At 40.9% G+C, this 22072-nt stretch overlaps 1 protein-coding gene across 1 annotated transcript in view; it reads left to right on the forward strand.

Moving 5' to 3' along the window:
* The window catches only part of LOC147896059 (epoxide hydrolase 3-like), a 63131-nt gene extending 43987 nt beyond the window's left edge, over positions 1-19144 (forward strand). Inside the window, exons 2-4 of the mRNA XM_087382446.1 lie at positions 1184-1366; positions 15406-15647; positions 18743-19144. Coding sequence (XP_087238572.1) covers positions 1184-1366; positions 15406-15647; positions 18743-18992 — 675 coding nt within the window. The 3' untranslated portion in view covers positions 18993-19144. The remainder of the gene's footprint in view (positions 1-1183; positions 1367-15405; positions 15648-18742) is intronic.
* Positions 19145-22072: the final 2928 nt, after the last annotated feature.

Consider the following 22072-nt stretch of genomic DNA (forward strand, 5'->3'; position numbering starts at 1 on the left):
GAGTGAGGTAGGGAGTAGGGAGGGCTGGAGGCAGGAGCTTTGTTAGTTCTGAGCATAGATGTTTGTTGAAAATAAAAAATAAGGGAAGTATCTACTAAATCAAGAGACAAAAAAAGGTGCTTGAGTGAAGAATTCACTCGACATGCCATTATGTTTAAAGAGAACCTATGTTAATGAGCTGATCAGATAGGAGATTTGAGGAATCCTAGAGAGAGAGAAAACTTTATTAAACGTCTTCGGAAGTCTGAAGACGAAAGGGTCTATGAGAGAGAGAGAGAAAGAAAGAAAGAAGAAAGAAATTTTATTAAAGGTCCACGGAAGGCCATACATGGCCTATGGGACACAAAATCATCCGAAAGGAAAATACATCATCAACGATGCGCCAACTAGGTGGCCTCATCGTAATACAGCTAAGATGCCAAAAATGGCTACAAAAATCCTAGATACAAAATGAAATGAAATAGAGTACCAAAAATGCCTAGATACAAAATGTAAAATATGAAATATGAGGAACATCGTCTTCCCTAAGGGGTCTGTGATCCAAAGAAATGATGGAAGTCATGGCCATCGACCATGCCTCCTGCCATGAGTGTGAAGATCTGGGCAAGTGTCAAGTGGGCTGCTGGCGGTGCCAAGTCTCCATGGAGCAATCTCATCCGAAAATCTGCCATCATCCTCCGTCGTCTAGAAATAAAGCGACCGGTACGGCCTCTGTGTAAGATCATCCTGCGGTGCTGCCGGATCATGTCATATGTACATCCTCGGGGTGGAACCATCGGTGCTCTCTGGCAAGATGGGCTATCTCGGAGAGAGAGAGAGAGAGAGAAAGAAAGAAAGAAAGAAAGAAATTTTATTAAAGGTCCACGGAAGGCCATACATGGCCTATGGGACACAAAATCATCCGAAAGGAAAATACATCATCAACGATGCGCCAACTAGGTGGCCTCATCGTAATACCGCTAAGATGCCAAAAATGGCTACAAAAATCCTAGATACAAAAATCCTAGAGAGAGAGAGAGAGAGAGAGAGAGAGATTGCTGTTTAACTCCATAGAGCTTAGCTTTCACATTTCGGTCGTGTAGACTTGTTCAATGTATAGCATAATGTTCAACAGGTACTATTATATCAAGTTAATAATCCCTTTGATCAAATAGTCAACAATGCTTCACTTTTTCCTTTTCAGGCTTTTGTGGTGGGCCATGATTGGGGTGCCTATATTGCTTGGAACTTATGCTTAATGCGGCCAGATCGAGTACAGGCCCTGGTGGCAGTGAGTGTACCTTTTGGACCACGTTCACCTATGATAAGTCCTACCGAAAGTCTAAAATCTTCACTTGGTGAAGGATTCTACATGTGCAGATTCCAGGTTATCAATAATTATGCTACTAACACTTCTATTTCTCTCATCTCTCTTCCCTTCCCATCTCCCTAAATGGTGTAATCATGGAAAGACATGCGGTGCAAGTTGTATTGTGCCTTATGTCTAGAACAATGTAAATGCAAGTCTGACATGAGCACATTACTAACCTGCGAAAAGCATTTTCTCCCAAGCTGCTGTGTATGCAGTTGCTTGCTCATGGTTTGAAGAATGTAAATGTGAATCTGACATGAACATATATTTTACGTGTGAAAAATCTTTTCTCCCAAGCTGCTGTGTACTCTGAAATTTTATACTGTCACTTGCTTTATTTGTAAAACAGCCTGTGCTTTTGGAATAGGGTAATGCATTTTCATATGTTGCACAAGATGCAAATGCAATATTGAAGTGCTGTCACATTTGTAAAGGCATGCTTTGTATCAACACAATTATGTCCTTGTCGAGAAAATGATGAACATGGAATATGATATATGTCAGTGATGAGGAGGAAATTATAGTTATATATATTGAAGTGCTGGCACATTTTAAGGGCATGCTTTGAATCAACACAAATATTTCTTTGTCGAACCAATGATGGACATGCGAAAATGATATAAGTCAGTGATGATTCAATGAGGAAATCACAGATCAGCTAAATCTCTGCAATCACACTCTTAGAAATTGAAGACTGACTAGTTCTTCTCATTGATTTTGAGCATCAACTTTGACTTCCAATAAAGCTATACCTTAGCCTTTGAATCGGATGCATTCAAGGTAAAGGTGCCTAGCGTTGATCCCATAAGTTTCTCTCTCCTTGTTATTAAGTGATGAAAGAAGCAAAGTATCTTGAATCAATGAATCTTTCAAAATCTAAAGAAGCGAGTATGCACGAATTCAATGAAGAATGATCTGGTGTGATGAATAGATGCATTGCAAAGAAATTTCAATATTGTGGGTTATGATACCCAGATGGAGCATGATGGTGCTCCTTCGTGATTATAATGTTCAGATGCCACCAGGCAGGTAACACATGGCTCCCATTTTTAAGACTCCATATTACTAAATTCTTATCGAAAGTAATTTAGACAGATCTCCTAACTTTTTTTGGAGTTTCGCTGCTGAGATAGGAGAGTTCGTGACTTCCTAGCCTCATCCTTGTAGTTTGGATGCGATCTGGGGTCTGGATTCTCTGCTTCTTTGTTCTTTATTGGTTCTAGCCTGGGATTGCTCTTTTATTCCAGACGTCTTGAGTTGGACCTCTTTCTTCCAGCCTAGAAGTGAGTTGCCCCCATAGAGGCTGTTATCTTGTTTCACCTTCCTGCATGTCAGGAGAAGGTGAGGCAAGTTATGTTTCCTCCTTTCACTTCAGGTCTCATGTCTAAGAACAGCTTAGTATCTTGGACCATGAATCAAGCAGCACTTCCGTATACCAATTGCTTGAAAATGTTTTCTGTCTACGCTATGATTTGAATCTCCTCCAGAATTCTTGCTTTTCCAATGTAAGATGAAAAGGCAAAGGAGATGCACTGATGCCAAGTTTTGCTTGATAACTGAAGTAAGATAGTCTTGAAATGGTATTGAAGAAGATTTTGGTCAACCTGAGATGGAGTGGAGAGTCTGAAGGAGTACTTGTAAAGGACATAGCATTATTTTGGTCAACCTGAGATGGAGTGGAGAGGCTAAAGGAGTACTTGTAGAGGACATAGCATTATTTTAAGCTTCCTGAAGGTACTCTATCTCTAATTGTTTCTTGCTTCCCAGGTCATTATCAGGCTTTTTGGGTTGCACTTTCAAAGAGCTCTCTGCAATAGATTTTGGTGTGTTGAACGCGCTTTAGATTTTGGAGGATAAGCTAGGAGGACCAGTTCAAGGGTTTTTTAACTTCATATCTAGGAGAGAGGCCCTCAGCATGGGAGAGATTTAATTTTGGCCAAAGCAAAAGTCAGTGTTTCAGATCCAACAACTTCTCCAGTTATGGCTTGTCTCTCCTATACCTGGTCTAGAAGACGATATAGTTCTGAGATACAAGAGGCATTGGATAGTTTTACGTGAGATCATGGGCAGTTCATAGTGGGGACATTCTGGGATTGTTCTCAATTGATTATGCCCTGTTGGCTGTTGAATCAGCCATTTTGCCAAGCACCAGCTGGATACCTGATTTTATTCTCCAAATCATTGACTTTCAGTCATCCAAAAAGTGAATTGGATGCAGTTCACACGCACAGGACCATGGATGGCTTTTGGTGGTGCTCACATGCAGTTTCTAGGGTAAGCATGCCTGCCAGGATGGATTCTTGCTTGGTACAAGGAAGCTTCTTATCAGAGATAAAAGACTTGGAGCTATTTTGGAGCTGTATACCCTCCTATTTGCGCCCTTAGCTACACAAGGGACAATTTGTCAGAGACCAACAGCAAAGGGCCTCAATTTGGATACTCTCAATAGCTTTTTAGTTTAGGATTGAGCACACTCATGATTTTATTCGATTTTGCCATAGATGCAAAGGTTTCAGAGTATTTAATACCCTCACCTTGCTGCCACCAGTGACCAACCTTGGTTTGAGTTCTAGATTCTGCCTTTAGAGTTCTTCTTTATGTTATACATTATTTGGTGCCAACTTGCTCCTCTCTCTCTCTCTCTCTCTCTCTCTCTCACCAAAGGTACATGCCAGTAACTGGAATACTTCTCAATGAGCTTTTGTTACTCCTTGTCACCTCCTGGGTCCTTCACTGATTGTCTCTGAAAGTTCTGTCACATTTGAATCCTTCATGGGATCCGCCTACCAGCTGGTTGCTGTTCGCCCTATTTACAGGGTTGAGTGTCATTTGCCTCATTAAACACATCTTTAGTGATAATGAGTTTTCTCTTCTGCATATCATAGAGCCTATATGCCTTTTGTTCCTCTACACAACCAACAAATATGCAGCTTACAGACTTCTAATCCTTTTGCCTCCTCTGCTCATGTCATATATTGTGTATTCCTTTTGTTCCTCCACAAATATGCATTTGACAAATTTTGAGTCCAGCTGTCTCCTTTATTGATCTTGACATAAAGTGAAGAGTGCTACTTTGTAAGTTGGTCATCAGATGTCTCCTTCCTGGCAATGATCTTGGAATATTTTTTCATGTGCCAGATTCAGGGCTGCACTCCCTGGCTTCAGAGCACAAGATGGATTTTATGGATGCTCACACTAGATTTCCATCTTCTCCCCTCTTGGTAGCGACTATATATCTCTATAAATTTGCTCCCGACAACTGATGCAGAAATCTTTAATGATATAGCAAAGGCCTCCTCCCATTGAACAATATATATGCCGAGGATAAGGTGCAGGTAGAGCAAGTGAATGAGGATGGGCTTGAAAGTGCATGGTGGAGAGGGAGAGAGAGAGGGTAGGCTAGGGAGAGAGATAATAATACTCAAAGAGAGACATAATGAAATGGAAATGAAATAGCAAGAGCAATGAACAAAATGAAAGAACTCACATGTAGATCAAAGAGCTTGTAGGCTTGATACTTGATCGATTTGACACTAGACAAGTACAACTCTTATATAGAGCGCAGACACACATATAAACACCAATGCATATGGGATAACTCCCAATGTGACATGTGGCATCCATAGGACACACTAGACTAGAACACACCAAATTGACTCATCTTGACTCCATTTCCGAACACCCCCCCATGGAGGAAAGGTGAGTGACTACTGGAATGGAGCCAAGAACATGACAATGATGGTCATCGAACTGTGCAATGATGGCAATGATGGTCTAGAACTAGACATGGCTCCCATGCTAACTCAGAGGCAAGTGAGCATGGCTCAGAGGCAGTGAGCATGGTATAGACTTAGAGGCTCACCTAACATGGGTCAGAGGCTCACCTAGCATGGGTCAGAGGCTCATCATGTATTGATGTATGACCAACTCAGAGGTCTAGAAGACCAATGCACCAACATCCTGGAACTCACATGCCAGGCCTGATAAATAGACTTATCAAAGCCAATACATGGCTCCCACAGTACATCCCCCTCTTGGCTTCAAGGACTAATAAGGGACATGGAGCCATACACAAGAAAATAAACAAATGAATACATCATTTTAGGACGACTATCCAAGGCAGAGGACCTTTATTGACTCAACACACATGATTTATTACATTCATTTTTGGGAAACATCCCAGGGCAGAGTACCCAAATAGAACATGCTTAGAAAATATATGGATCATAATCTCCATCTTCCTCTGGAGGGAAAGAGAGATGTCGTATTTCAACAATAAGAGCATGAACTTGTGTCGGAGGGTCGTCATCTTCATTTTCACTCGGGTGGCAGCTGCAACCCAATTGGCATGGTCCTTAGTTTGTTGTTTGGCAAGCTTCTGGTAGCATCAGTCCTCTATATGACCAACCTTGTTTCAAAAGGTGCACTTGAGAGGCTTGAATGGCTTTGTTTTTCCATGTGCTGGTGTAGGCCAAGGTTTCCATCTGCTGGTGGAGGCAAGAGCCTTTGTAGTTCTGAAGAAGAGATTGGAGATTGTTTGTTTCAGCGATCTTTTTCGAGAAGAAGAGTCACCATATCATCAAAGGTAGTTGTGGCAAGCCTAAGTATTTCAAGAGTATGCTCAAAACAAGTGACTCCTTCCATACTCTTCATGAGGACAACCATTTTGTCCTCGTCATCCAGGAAACACTTCAGGTGGGAAAGTTGTTGCACAAGAAATTGCATTTTTGCTAAATGTTCACTCAAGGTATCACTATCATCCATTTTCAATTTATAAAATTGCAACTTCAAGAAAACCTTGGAGGTTGTGATTTTGTTACAAAAAAGATTCTCAAGACGCGCCCATATCGTCTTGGTCGTTGATTTAAAGTCGATATGATAAATCATAGTATTATTGAGGCAAATTTTGATGATAGCAATAGCTTTTGAGTTGTGTTGCTTCCATGTCTGAGTTGTTGAGGATTTGTTGTGGGAGCGTCATCCTCAATAGCATCCCATACATTTTCTTTCATGAGGAGCAACTGTACCTTAGTTTGCCAAGTAGGAAATCCTTCACCCTTGAACTTCTCCATGAGCAATGCGTTTGAAGAGAGGGAACTCATTGTGTACCGTGGGAAATGACAACTTCAGTCTTCAGCACTTTAGGAGCAGGAAAAGAGATGAAACTGAGGGCTAGAACTCAAGGCAGAAGAGGTGGAGGATAGAGATGTCATCATGCGGGAGATGGAGCAGCAATCTGGGGATAGCTCAGCTCATGTGGAGGAGTAGAGACATTAAGCAGAAATAGCATACATAATGACGCCAATGGTCGATGTTGCAGCAGCTCTCTTCAAGTAGGTGGTTTCTTAAAAAACGGGCTCCAAATGAGGTCGTTTTTAGGGCGACCAGTAGTAGAAACATCTCCACAATAGTAAGCAACTATTTCCTTCACAAGAATGCCCCCAAAACAGCAAAAACGAGCTGTTTTTTAGCAAAAAACTAGTTGTCTTTTTCCTCTACGAAGACGCCCACTAATTCCCACAAGAATGGTGATGTGGGCAGCAAACCAAGCTCCATAGCTTCCAAAGGTGAGGCTAAGGTAGGAGAAGAGAACAAGATGGGGAGAAAGGAGTGGAAGGGAGCTCAATCATGGAGGAGAGGACTCCTTTTGTGGGCTTCCCTCATCCTCTAGATTGAGCATGGAGAAGGAAAAGGTAGGAAAGGAGGCTCTGATACCACATGAAGGTGCATGGTGGAGAGGGAGAGAGAGAGGGTAGGTTGTGGAGAGAGATAATAATACTCTAAGAGAGACATAATGAAATGAAAATGAAATAGCAAGAGCAATGAACAAAATGAAAGTACTCACATGTAGACCAAAGAGCTTATAAGCTTGATACTTGATTGATTTGACACTAGACAAGTACAACTCTTATATAGAGCACACACTTTTTTTTTTTTTGGGTGAAACTAAGAACATTATATTATGAAACATCCATTTTACAACAGGGCAGTGCTCGAGAAAAGAGCCAATGCCCTATCCATCAGAAACAGTAAAAGAAAAGCTGAATGCAAGAAACATCCAAATCTTCCTCATGCAAGGCATCAAATAAGGACTGCTGCAATGAGGCCCGGAAGAACTCATAAGGGTGCTGAAGAGATGAATTCAGAAATGCATGATTTCGTTGTAGCCAAAAGGTTCATAAGGCCGAGTATTTGATCCAATGAAAGAAAAGAGAATACTGTGACAAAGAAGCTGATAATCTGCCAAACATCTAGAAAAACCTCGAGAACCTGTGTGCTGGAAATCTGAGAGATAAAAAATAGGAGATCTTGTCCAGAAGGTCTCTGGAATATGAAGAAAACCACAATAAGTGCTGAATACTCTCAGGAGTATGATGACATCTTGGACAAAGAGGAGAGGCAATCTTTCTTTGAGCCAATTTCACTCCCACTGGAAAAATATTAACAACACATCTCCATAAAAAGAGTCTCTGCTTCAATGGCAATTTCAACTTCCATATCAATATCAATTTTCTTTTCCACCAAGTTAAAGACTTATTCAGATGCCATCAGATGCCAAAGAGAATTTGCATGAAGAACAATCCATGGAGGAGGTAATATCAATCGATAAGCCTGTATGGAAGTCAATAGATGCAAAGGCTGAGAGGATAATCCTGGACTTGAAGACTGAAGATGCCAATCTTGTAGCCTGTCTCTTACTTCCAATGTTGGAATCAGTACCAAAGGGAGTAAGAGATCTGCAATAACTTTCCATATGGGTCTATGATGCATCACAAGATAATAGTGTTGGCATGCTGCCGGAAAAGAGAGAATATGCCCCTGAGTATCTACCACATCGTCAATGAACCAGATGCCCAACTTCATGAGATTGTAAGCTCTGATTGGTTGTTGTACAGCAAGAGGAGAGTAAAAAACAGCACTCCAATGAAGGCTTTCCATTCGAAGCGATGAAGCTATAGAAGCAGGATGGGGAGACCATTTGATGCGAAAGAGCACCTACTTCCAAAATCCTGAATCAAGGCAGTAGAAAATGGACAACCAGGTATTTTACCTTGAAACTTGCCAAGTACTACTTCCGATGGATCAACTAGCCAATGCCCCATAAGCATTTGTGTGCATCTGGCCACACAAAAATGCCAACATAATAGACCATGGCTGCTCTTGCTGAAAAAAACCCTTGAGCATAGTGATCTTTCTTGCCAACACATGAAATTTGATGTTTAGAATATTGAAACCACCATGCATTCTTGGTGAGCAAAGCAGGTCCATTTTGAGAAACCTTAAAGCTTTTTTATGAAGCTTAGTTTTCCTAAAAATCTTCATGGCTTGAGACATAAATGAAGAGAGATCTCGAGATGACCAATTTAATAAAGGCTAGTAAAACTGGACATAAGCTCAAACAATGGACTGAACAATTCGAAGCCGAACATGCAAAGGCCAAGTGGAGATCTTCCAATATTCTAATTTGTCCTGAATTTTGTTGAATACCCAAGACATTTGTTGCTTATTTCTGATTTTCTAGCCAATTGGATGACCCAAATGTCTTACTATGTTTTCTGGATGAATAATCTGACCTGGCCAAAGGAGAGCATGCCAGTCACAATGCTTGAGAGGCAAGAGTTTTGATTTCTCAAAATTAATTTTTAGACCAGCTGCCAACCCAAAATCAGAAAGGGTATCCATCAATAAGCGAAGCTCCAGAGGACAATTCTTTGGCATGAAGAAAGAATCATCTGCATAAGCCTGTGCAATGAAAGGCCGTGAGCTAGGAACCTGAAGCCCCACTAACTATCGAGTATCAACCAGATGCTCCATATAAAGAAGAAAAGGATGTGAAGCAATAGCATAGAGCAAAGCATTGAGAAGACATCCCTATCGAACTGATCGTCCCAGAGTCCAAGACTCAGACAAATGATTCCCTATAAAGCATTGAGCAGTGGGATCTGAGTAAAGACAATATATGACATTAACTAGCTTTGGCCCAAAACCAAGTCTAGACATGAGTTGAGAGACATAATCCCACTGTACGGTATCAAATGCCTTTGCCACATCTACCTACATGACCAAAACATCTTGAGCTGAATATTTAGCATATTCCATTGCGATGAGAGTATTGGAGATATTATCATGTATATTCCTTCTTGGAACAAAACCATATTGCCTGGGATGAAGTTCATCATGAAGAATATCCTTTATTTAATGAACCAACATTTTAGCAATAAGTTTATACATAACAAGCATCAAAGTGATGGGCCTCCACTCAGCCATAGTCTCACTTAGGAGTTTTTTGGGCACAAGCTTGACCAGACCATGCTTCCAAGCTGAAGGAAGATGTTGATGCTGCCAGGCTACATTAATGAGCTTCAAGATTGGACCCTTCAATTCAGCCCAGAAGGCTATAAAAAATTCAACCGTCAAACCATCCCAGCCAGGGGATTTATGTTTACCCAAATGTTTGAGAGCTTCATCCAATTCAATATCTGAAAAAGACACTTCCATCAATGAAGCTTTTGGCAAAGAAACAATAGGAGAAATAAGATCAATAAATTTGCTCTGAGCCAATTCAACTTGAGGAGTAGAAGAAAATGGCTGAGAAAAAAGCAGCTGAAAATGATCCAAACATTGTTTTTCTAGCTGAGATAAAGTCTGGGTCCAAATAGCATCTGATTTTCTGACTCTCATGATAGATTGACTTTGTCTATATGCATGTAAATTCCAAAAGGAAGATTTTTAGGGTTTGACACCAGGGAGGATGGGTCTAAGGAGGATGTGAAACCATCAATTGATATCTCTATTATCATGAAAGACCATGTATAGACTGTGATGTCTATACATGCATCTCTATCATCATGAAAGACCATGTATAGACTGTGATGTCTACCTAACTTATAGTTATTTGTATGCATCATCATGCATGCTTTACTGTTTGTGACTAGAGTTACAAGTACTAGTCTTGACACTTGTAATATGTATGGCCATTGGCTCATAGTCATCATTTATGATTTTGTATGGATCGATTCATATCGTGGATGAACAATGATATGATGTAGCATTTATGGAATGATGAATCTGGATGACTGCGTAGTATGATGTTGCATGTTGATATAATGATGTATGACCGTTGATGTATCATACATGCACTATGAATTATGATGTAACATGTATGATGTGACTACTTAGAACTTAGTCTTTAGAATACTAGGAATTACGGAGCTTTCAACTTTCAGTTTCACTAGTCTCTATACAGTTGCCAGTTTGCTGTTTCAAAGTTCAAACTAGTTCGGAGGCTATTTCCCACTCCCCCTAGTCTTTCAAACCCTTAAAAAATCAAATATGATATGCATGTGTGTGTGTGCGTGCACGCGTGAGCGTAATTCCGCTTGACAGATTTTTCTAAGGGAAACTTGAATTGTTTTAGAAATGTTGAAACCATTTCACTGAAACTTTTCATGATGACTATGAACAAAGTACACATTCCATGTCATGGACTCCCTCTCATCTTGAGTCTAAGAGTGAACTCATGTCAATGGAATAGAAAGGTAGCATGAAGGATGAATTTCTTTTTACGGATCAATCCAAAGAGTTAAGTAGTGTTAGTTGAGGATGCAAACATTTAGTTTTTCTTCTAGGGTCCATGTTGGTTCTGTTCAGGATTTTTGGAATACTAACATATTCAAAATTATTGGAATCCCATAATTTGCAAGATGACTAGCTCCAGCAAGGGGTGATCCTCATTCATACCCCACGCGTTGTCAATGTTTCTTTATTCCATTCCTTTTTCTCACTGTCTGATGCCTTTTTTCTTTTTGTTCAGTTATAAATCTGTGTATGGATGAAAATTATTGTTGTTTGTTTATATTTCATTTGGGGATATTTTTAAATTCCAAGTGATATTTAATAAAAATTTGGACAAAAGCTTTTGCTAGAAGCTCAACTCTGACATGCATCGGATTCCCGCTGCTCCCTTGGACAGCCTATCGTAAGGCAGTGTTGAACATTGACCTCCTTGCTGCTGTATAGGCAGTGCAATGGTGAGGCACAAGACTCCTATGATTCCATCCTGTGTCGGCGGTGGCCAATGATGGAGGCCTCTTGCTGTAGTAATGGACCTCCTTGCTGCAGTGGTGGGAGCCCAAGTTGAGGCACCAGACTACTTTCTGGATGGAATAGAGAATGCCCCCTTTGAGGGCCCTTTCATTAGGGATGGAGGCCCTGGCCAATGCCCCAACCAGACCCAACCTGCTCCTGCAGCTTCTGTTGGCTCCGCGTTTTGCTACTGACTGCTGTACAGGACTTTTGTGCTTGCGCCCATGCTTCAGACTCCTTTGTACAGCCCTTTACTGACCCAACCACTCCCTGGGTGCTGCACAGTCTGCTACTGCTTGTTCCAGCCCCAATTGCTGGCCGAAGCCTGCCATCCCTTGCTACTGGTTCTAGTCAGATGGGTTTCCTTTGGATGGGCCCTTCTGCCCATTGGTCAGAGCTTGTCGAACCCCCTACAACTTGGTTATGCTCCATAGCAGCCCACATTGCAGCCTACATGCTGCCTCTGTGGCAGGCCTGCCACTCTCAGTTTGTCCCAATGGCAGCTCTGAGACCTTGGTTTAGGGTGAGAAGAAAGGGGGACAATCCAAGGCAAATTTTTGTTAAATTCCAGGACAACCAATCCTGTCTCAAGTGCTAAACCATTGCTATTTGCTGCTGCTTTTCCATCCTTCAAGTATGCAAAATTTCCTTCTTTCTTTGCATTTCTTATTATTTCTAGCTCTTTAAGCTTTTGGGAATATTGGTTTTTTGTCAAATCTTTGACTCATATCAAATGCCCCTCAAGATGGTGCTTATAGCATTGAAAGATGAAATATTGGAGACAAATATACTTTTAATTTTGGAATCATGGGAATATGAGGGAAATGAGCTCCGAGAAATTAAGGGATTTCGGGAAACTTCAACATGGAACACAAAAACCCACATAGGAGGGAGAGGGTTTGGTGGGACAGCATGTTATATCAGCAAGACATTCGAAAAACAGACAAGGTCATAAAACAAGACCCACATAAGCAATGTACGTGGTTAGAAATAGCAGCAAAAGAGGGAAATGTCAGGCTGGCATCATACTACCTTGCACCCCTACAATCACCTATCTACATGCACAACAATCATCTATCCTGGGAAGACCTTTTATGCATTTGGGAGAGGACATAGCCAGGTTTTCTAAAGAGTATGCCATTATCTTGGCAGGAGAATTTAATGCGAGAACAGGCTCAATGCAGGGTGTCATTACAAAGGAGGGGAGAGACCCCATGATGGAAGAAATAGAACACAATGATGAAGAACGAAAGGGCTAGAAGAGAACATCAAGAGACTAGGGGAAATCACCCAAATGGGGAGGCACCTCCTCACATTGTGCGGGTGCTTTGGATTACAAGTCTGTAATGGCATTCAATATTTCAAAGAAACGGAGAAATCATGCAAAATCCCTCAGGGATCAAGTGTAATTGATTATGTGATCATGAGCCCACACACAAGGCATGTACTTAAATACCACAAGATCAAGAGGGAGTCTCTCAAATCCGACCATAGAGCAATGTCTCTAGGCATCATAGGTACAAGGAATGCTATCCAAAAACAGACAATTGCTGCACAACCAAGGCTGAGAATGGATTACAAAAATTTATGAGAGGGACATTGAGGTAGCATTATCACAAGGTCAAATGCCATCTACTTGCCGTATGATGAACACATACATGACAGATCCCCCCCCCCCTCCTCTCCTAAAAAATACTTATATTAAGTATGAACAAAACCTGTGAGAGATACATAACAGATTTGCTGCTGATAACAGCCCAAAAATGCTTTGGTCAAAGTAAAGGGCCAAGCATTGGAACTCGGTAGGTTCAATTCTTACTGTATCTTTCAGAATGCATTGGATGGATGTTTGGGCCAAGGGTTCAAGGGACCATGCAATCACTGGCATAACCAAGAATGTAAAAACGCAAATAAGTCCTGGAAAACAGCAAAGGAAGCCAAGAAAGAGGGACAATCTCGCACATACAAACAGGTGGCGCCCAAGCCTAGACTGATCAGGGAAGCATTTTCCGCCATGGATACTAGTCGTTGGGCAAACTTGGTTTGGCACTCGCAGTAGCATCAACCAGTTTTGACCTCCATGGAATAAGATTCTATGCAGTAGCATTTCTTTGCTTTTGTGTGTTAGATTTCTTTTGAGCCATTGATGTTCATCCGAATCTTTGTTAGCTTCACCCAGTATAGTCAAATCTCTTCTTCCACCATCTTTGATCTTCTATAGTCAGGGAACATCTTCAGGGCGCAATGAAGACGAGACCAAATTGAATTGTGAAGTACGACAATATGAACATCTACACCCCAATGTTCAAAAGGTCTACTCCTTGTACCCTTCCTAGAAGCAAGTTCAATAAATCGATGCATTGTAGATTATGCATATACCCTAGAAATTAAGACCGTTATGTATACGCCTGTTCTCCTCTAAACTGACCATACACCTTAGTAAACAAGCCCATATATAAGACCAACAAAGATCTCATGAGATGTTTCTGTAGGCTCAACATAGTTTACACTACACAATACAACATATTTGTGGCTACCATTCCCAATAACAGATATCAATAATGTTTAAGCACATTAACAACAAACCTGATATAAGATAGAAGCACATTCATCATAAATTGCAACCCAGTCCTGCTTTGCACCCTCAGACTTTGGATCAAGCTTCTGTTAATTTTCTGCAATCACTTGCACAGGGGTTAAGCCATGCACAACCCAAAAGTCATGTGTACGCATTAATAACACAAGAGGATAAAAGATACATAGACAGTAAGCGTCAAGATGAAATTTACCCTCAAATTCTTTAGATCAATGTTGGCTGCATCTGGTTGGACCTTCTCCCCTTTTTCTTTCTGCCCCTGTGTGCTCTTCTTCGATTGCTGCTCCATGTTGGCAAGCTTAGCATATCCTTGTTCTACTTTAATTAGTTCGGCATACCCCTTTCTCTCTTGCTGTCAATAGAGAGCATTTTCTGCGCCATTTCATGCATGGTATCCTTTAGCTTCTTGACCTCTTGTGCAAGCGTAGTATTTTTGCTCTACATATTTACCATTGCCTCATACATCTGCCATTTAGATGCCTTGGTAAAAGTTGGAGTATGGAGTGACATTTCTTAAGGTCAATTTTGGGGTCCTTTTTGGGGTCATATAAGCAAATGTGCTCTTTCTATTTATGGAGTGAACATATCTACAAAATTTACTTCTCTGTGTTCTTTTGCTAAAACTTTGGCTGAGTAATTTCAACTTTTTTCAGTGATTTCGCAGTCTATTTTCATTGATTGGAGAAGTAGTATATTGTGTTTAAAGTTGAAATTTTTTATAACTCTCGACTGGCTCTTGGTGTTGGCACAGAATTGGCAACTTCATTGAGTTATGTGCGTCAAATTTGTTGTTCCTAGTGCTATTTTCCCACTGTTATCCCCATGCACAAGACGCTTCTGATGCAAATCTCTTTGAAGGCCCAAACTCACCCGGATTGTTCTCTTGTGTCTGGGACAGACTCGATTCATCTACTAGGGGGTGTATATCAGAAGTCGGATGGCCTCATGGATCAAGGACACCAAGCATCTTTGATTTGGGTAGGATGAGAGTAGATAGGGGTCCAAAGCCGTCCCTGAAAAGAAAGTGATAGAAACCTTTGATCTCATAGTATACCGGGCATCTGAAAGCGAAATGCTCCTCTGACTTGACCTCTTGATGGTCACATAAAGTGCAGATGTGGCCCTCACTGGGTATGCTCTGCCCGTCCACTCTCAATATTGAGTCGGTGCGATGAAACACAAAACTTTCCGATTGATAACCTCGAGGAGTTGGGGAGATGGATCCGTGTGTATCCAGGTGGATCGATGAAACCCTGAGAGAGAGAGAGAGAGAGAGAGAGAGAGTTCATGTCATTTTCGAAAAGCATGTAACATGTTATTGCTCTTTAATCACTTGTTAATTATAATTTTTATCCTGCCTAAATCTCTACAGGAACCGGGAAGGGCAGAAGCGGATTTTGCTCGTCAAGGGTGTACAACTATCCTAAGGAAGATTTTTTTGAGCACGAGGGCTGAGCTCATTATTGCACCTCCCAATAAAGAGATTTCAGAAATCATGGATGACCCAAAAGATTTTCCTGCATGGATATCTGCAGAAGATATCCAGCACTATGCAGATCAGTTTGAGAAGATAGGGTTTACTGGTGGTTTCAACTATTATCGGGTTATGGACTTGTAAGCTTTCCATTTTAAGTCATTGTTTTGTCGATTTGAGTTTAAAACATATATGATTTGTTGATTGAAATACAGCCTTTCATGAGGAAGTATAATTTTAACTATCATTTAGTACATGTGTCAAGGTGATATGTGTGGGCAGAAAGAGAGTAGATCTATGGGTGTATATAATACAAAAGGTTGAATATTGTAAAGGAAGAGTTGAGTATTTCTCCAAAACCTCGGTACTTACATGTCTGCAGACTAGCTCTACATAGACAAGGTGATAGATCTATTGGGATCAATGATGATGCTTAGATTGCAAGTAGTTACATGTGGTTACATCAATGATGGTGGCATGAGACCTGCGAGAGGTTGTGAACAGAGATCACGGGCATTTTGCTTCGGCTGAGACGTGAATCTTGTTCCCTCAGTTTTCCATGCCATCAATTCGGTGCAAGAGGATGTCTATTGTGTTTGTTTCATAGCTGCTTTTAAAATATTGAAAAGATTTTATCTCAGCTGAGAATGGCTCTGTGACCTAGGCCTATTCTGTAAAGATGAAAAATACAACATGTTTGAAAAAGAGTTAGGCGTTGGCTTAAAGGAAACACAGCATACCCCTCACGTTTTATGTGTTCTATGGAGCGGAACTGTTGTATCGATCATTCAGAGGATCAAACATACTCATGCAAACTGCTCTTTTAGATTTGAAGATGATTTACCACCTCTGGCAAAGTAGATCATTGTACAGTTGTTAATTGATGTCATATACCTGCCTATTGAATTAAAAAGGTAAAACAGAAGGAAGTTGAGTGACAATATAAAAAGTCAAATTAAGCCTTTTACGTCACCATGGCTTCACTAATTTGCCAGATGAAGAAAACAGAGGAATCTTTGAGGTTTGTCATGACTAGAGCAGTTAGCAACCAACTTTTAATGAGCGTATCCATTGAGCTTATTCATCAGCTTAAGGAGCTTGATACGTTTATAAGGTTAATCATAGATTCAAATAGTGTCAAGTCTGTGTTCAAGAAAAAATGTGCATCAGATAGCACATTGAATTTGTTATGATCTTCATGAGTTCAAATCATGCCTTTTGGTTGACCCACTGCACCAGCCACATTCTTGAGTTTTATAGACACTAACTAGGGTTAGTATTTAGCTGTCTTTCAGAATAATATTGTATGAAATCTACAACAAATCTTACTTGAAAAAGCCTTCAAACTACTAAAGACACATTTAAAAAGAGTCTATGCCAAATAAGGCAGTTTTCAGTTTTTTTACCAAAAATATGAAATGCGTAGGGTGAAGATGGGATCTCAATGGATTCATGATAAGTCAAGCTTGTTTTACATCATTCTTATTCAAGATATCTCCAGAAACAATTTATTTATTTATTTGTTTTTGTTTTTTTTTGGGGGGGGGGACATATCTTAAAAGCATGCATGCATTTCATCGATTTTCCCAGGTTTATAAAGATATTGTGCTGAAATTACGGACTATTTTTAGAGAAAATAGAAGTCATTCTTAGATCAATTGTAGCAACAACAACAAGTGCCAAAGTCGCAGAAAGTTGAATAGGGCATCTATAAACGTTGTTGTTGATTTAGAGGAACGGCAACTTGGTTTTGATAAGAAATTTTAGAATTACTTAGAAATGATATATAGAATATGAATGCATCTCTTTACCATTATCAAGGAGTTTAAGACATGGAGGCACTATGTGTGTAGTGCAAATTGAGAACTAATTAACCATGAACATGAAAAGTGGTTATATAATCAGCCTGGACTTGGAGGACAGAAAGCAAAATATGCTGAACTTACGCAGAAATTTGATTTCTCAGTGAAGATACCAAAAGAATTATTTTAATATGTTAGTTGGTGGCCTCAGTTGGATGCCTATGGTGAAAGAAAGAAAGAAAGAAAGAAAGAAAGTCTATTAACGTCCACTGAAGACCAAAAGGTGTATGGGACAGCAAGAAACCCTCTAGTACATCTGCTTTAGGGAGGGCACATGGCAGCTCCCAAGGAGTGCAAGTTGAAGGTATTTCTTAGAGTCCTCAAAAGGGAGGTGTGAGTATGATAGCCTATACGCTAAACTAGTAAGATAAAGGATTCCCATGGATTGGTATCTAAGGTTTGGAAGAGGCTCCACAGAGATGGTGGTGTTGATTCAACTCAACACATGATGCTGCCACTGGTTTGAGGTTGGTGGGATATCTTAAGTTAGTCAAGGACTCGAAATGGCAGGCATTTAACTACTTATATGGATAGACCTGTCCTGTGAGTTTAAGGAAAAGGGTAATAGCAAGCTTGGGTGATTTGAGATTGTGGAGCTGTATGGGTGTGTGTGGGTGTGGGATGATGATGTATTTCTCATCGTCCTATTCTGGGATGATGATTTTGTAATATAAAGTAGCTTGATTTTTCACCCCCCAAAAAAAAGTGTGTGGGTATGTGGGGATGTCTGTAGCTGGTTGTCCCTTTCTTTGGGACTGTTCTGTGTAATATAATGATAAATGGATTTGACAAAAAAACAGTGTGTGGGTATGTCATGTCGTGTAGTCACCTATAGTTCATGATAAGCATTGTTTTAACATGAAGCTTGAACATATTGTTCTATCTGTTTACAGTACTTAATTTGGAATCTAACTGAGTTTTTCATGGACATATCTTTTTGCTATTCAATTCGGTCTTTTAGATTTTTTCTGGCTTGAGCTTTCAGTGAGCATGTCAATTTGTTGATACATATCTAATATAATAGCTGTTTTACCATGGCAGAGGACCACTTTACATCTGAAAAATAGGCAGAATCTCATTATATACTTTCTGCAGTGACTTGCACCACGTATTTTTTAACCGATGTCTTGATTGATTGATTGAGAGAGAGAGAGAGAGAGAGAGAGAGAGAGAGAGAGAGAGACTTATGTCAAACTGAGGTCAGAGTAAAATGGTGATGTTTCTGCTGCTTGCAACAAGCTGCATGCAGTTGTTAAAGGTACTGCCGTGAGAGCAAAAGCGAAAGCATGCACACGTTCGCACGTGCACGTGCACGAGAGAGAGAGAGAGAGAGAGAGAGAGAGAGAGAGACTAATTCTACAACTTTATTGCAGGAATTGGGAGCTCACGGCACCTTGGACAGGAGCACAAGTGATTACTCCAACCCTGTTCATAGGAGGAAGTAAAGATATTGTGTATATCTTACCTGGAACAAAGGAATATCTAGATTCTCAAATGAAAGCATATGTTCCTAATCTCCAAGGTGTAGTTGTGCTTGAAGATGCTCACCACTTCATGCATCAAGAGAATCCCGAAGTTGTTAATGCTCATATTCTTAGTTTTCTCAATGGATTTCCTAGGTGAGAAGAGAAGAATTCAAGTCAATTTCTTACACTGATCGTGTGAAATGAGATTTCTGAAAGTACTGAATGGATTATCAGTATCTGTATTAGACCTAATTTGGCTGTACTGCCTTGAAACAAGCAAGACAATGTTTGCCTACTAAGCTATTTAATATCGTACCAAGAAATAACATTTACATTTTGGAAGATGGCTTGCAATGCAGTATTACTGACAAGAAATTGAGCAAGTGTATTCACGATATTTGGATTGAAGTATACATTTATTATTAATATATCAACCTTGGTACAATAAGCCAGCTTGACCATTTAGAAGGGCAAGAAATTTCGATTCTTGTAGCCTAGAATTGGCCCCTTTTCTTGCTTGGGCAAGGCCCTCCTCTCCAACAATGCCTAGACTTTTTACATAGACAAGGGTAAGTCTAAAGTTTACACTGAGGACTTATTTCTTGCAATTCTCTGCACACTCCTTTTTTTGTTTGTTTTTCTTTGAGGGGGTTGGGAAAGAAGGGAAGGGGGAAGGTGTAAGAGATTACAAAGATATGGTGTTGTAGGCATAAAGTCAACCCTATGGTTGACCAGTAGTAGTTGGGTACTATATATACCAAGTACTTGTATTATTTCATTTGAACATTTCTATTGGAGCTTTCTTGTGTGTGCACTCTTGCTCACTTGTGTTCACAACCTGTCTCCACTTTGTTCCTACATTTGGTATCAGAGCGCTTCCGTCTCTAGAGCCCTTGCTTCCAGACTCCCGCAAGCTTGGTGCTCCAGTGCGCGTTCCTGGTTCTCACATTCAGCTCCAACAGTCCAGCGGCTGTTTTTTGACCTTTTGAGGTCCGATTTCGATGTTTTTCGAAATTTCTGAGCTGCCCGCATACAAACAAGCCCATCCTGCACCATTTCAGGCCCGGGGGGGGATCTGTTTTTTGTCCATACAGTTGTACGGATGTCCGTATAGTCCGTACGGATCTGTCCGTACAATTGCGCGACAATGCCGCGAGTCCGTACAACTTGTCAAAACTTGATTTCGAGTCCGTACGACTTGTTAGAAGGCGATTCGATCAGTTTTCAACTGTTTTTTTGGCGTTTTTGCTCAGATTTGGACTCTTTTCAGCTCCATCCTCTCTCGGGTGTGTTCCAGCAGCTCCAGGCTCTTCTCTGCACGTGTGTTAAGTTCAAAAGTACTCCCGACAGCTTCATTTAGCTCCAAGCAGCTCACTTCAGCTCCTTTGTTATCTCCGGCTTGCCCACACAGTCAGTGGACTGTTTTGCAGGTGGTTCGGGCCAAGTTGCAATTCTAGTAAGTGTTTGAGCTGTGTATTTCGCTTCGGGACTGTTTTTGCAGCACTTTAGGTACTGCAAGGTACACCTGAGATGTTTCCAGGGTACTTTCAGCCATATCATTGAGGGGGGATTTGTAAGAGATTACAAAGATATGGTGTTGTAGGCATAAAGTCAACCCTATGGTTGACCAGTAGTACTTGGGTACTATATATACCAAGTACTTGTATTGTTTCATTTAAACATTTCTATTGGAGCTTTCTTGTGTGTGCACTCTTGCTCACTTGTGTTCAAAACCTGTCTCCACTTTGTTTCTACAGAAGGCAGGCAGAAATAAAGTTGCTTTTGCTCGCTCACCAGCTTCTTTGGCTAACACAGTAAAGTCCCCAACCTTTGCTTGCATTTGACCTCATCGCAGTGTACTTGCTATTTCATTGATATGTCTGAGGCAATCTTGGCAGTAAAATCCAACACCTTTGAGCTAAGTTGAGCTTCAAAAGAGAGAGCATAGGAATATGCTTATATTCCCCATAAGCTTGGTATGCTGAATGCATCTCTGAAGCTTTATATTTCGAATTAGTAAGAGTTGAAGAACAATGATTATGGGAATGCACTATGATGCTTCCATTCTATCAGAAATGAGAGCAAGAATTCCAATGAAGGACACATAATAGGAGGATTTTGTATGGGCAGCCTACTAGGGGACAATGCGAGGGGGCAAAGCTACCTCCTATGAGTTCCACAATTCTTCCTATGAAGGACACGTAATAGGAGGATTTTGTGTGGGCAGCCTACTAGGGGACAGTGCAAGGGGGGAAAGCTTTTAAACCCCACAAGAGTGCTAGCTTTTGGAAGCTTCCATAGTCTCCTAGCGATGGTAGCATGTGCATGCTACACCCATAGCGGTGCTGATATTGCTTTCATCCTCGGATGAGAGCTCCGATCAGTGCCGTTTTTTTCCGAGCCAATGAAAATAACGACGGCCCTCCAGTTCAAGCGGTCGTTACATCTCAAATGCACGTTAGAGGAACACAATCTTTGCCGGAGCTTGGAGAATCACTCAAACATTTGCAAGTCGAAAAGACTTAGAAAGATATTACAAGTGCTAGAAGCGTTGAAGGAGGTGGCTTGAGGGGTGTTGTGATGGGTTAAAGGTGTAGGAAGGAAACCTATGTCAACAATTGAAACCAGCCTTCAATAAATTAAAGGGCAGTAAAACTAATAAGTAACCAGTCAATACTGTTGCATTAACAATTCAGCAAAAGCATTACCAGTAGATTGGGAGCTATAGTGCCCTTGCACCAAGACAAAGACACAGATTGGTCCCAAACCTTGGCGCCCCTTTTGGTATTTCTTTACCTAAGTGAGAGGCCCATAATTCCAGGCTACATTAAGGATACATTCCTTCTTACAACTGGGGCATTCCACATCCCAGTGGGCATCCACATACCCTACATAGCCTTTATTGTTCACTGCTCTCACCACTCCTGGCAGTAGGTCTCCATCCCTAATCTAGGAATCTTGCACACGGCTCGGAACTGTCACTAGTGACCACACTTGGCCACACAGTTCCCCATAACTGTCACTAGCGCCTAATTAGCCAACTATCTGCTCAAAGCAGAAAGGGAAAGGATATAGGAGCTTTCTGCACTGTCCAGGACTGACCAATAGTCTCTCACCCTATGGGTCGCACATATCCCGATACATCAACTTGGTTCCCATAAGAGAATCGCCATAACAACACAGGAAATACTATGGCGGTCACACCTATTCCATCCCTCTCGGAGTTCCAGGGATACT

This window comes from Dipteris shenzhenensis, chromosome 12 (genome assembly GCF_047967505.1).
Source record: "Dipteris shenzhenensis isolate YYH24624 ecotype China chromosome 12, Dip_SZ_1.0, whole genome shotgun sequence".
Lineage (NCBI taxonomy): Eukaryota > Viridiplantae > Streptophyta > Polypodiopsida > Gleicheniales > Dipteridaceae > Dipteris > Dipteris shenzhenensis.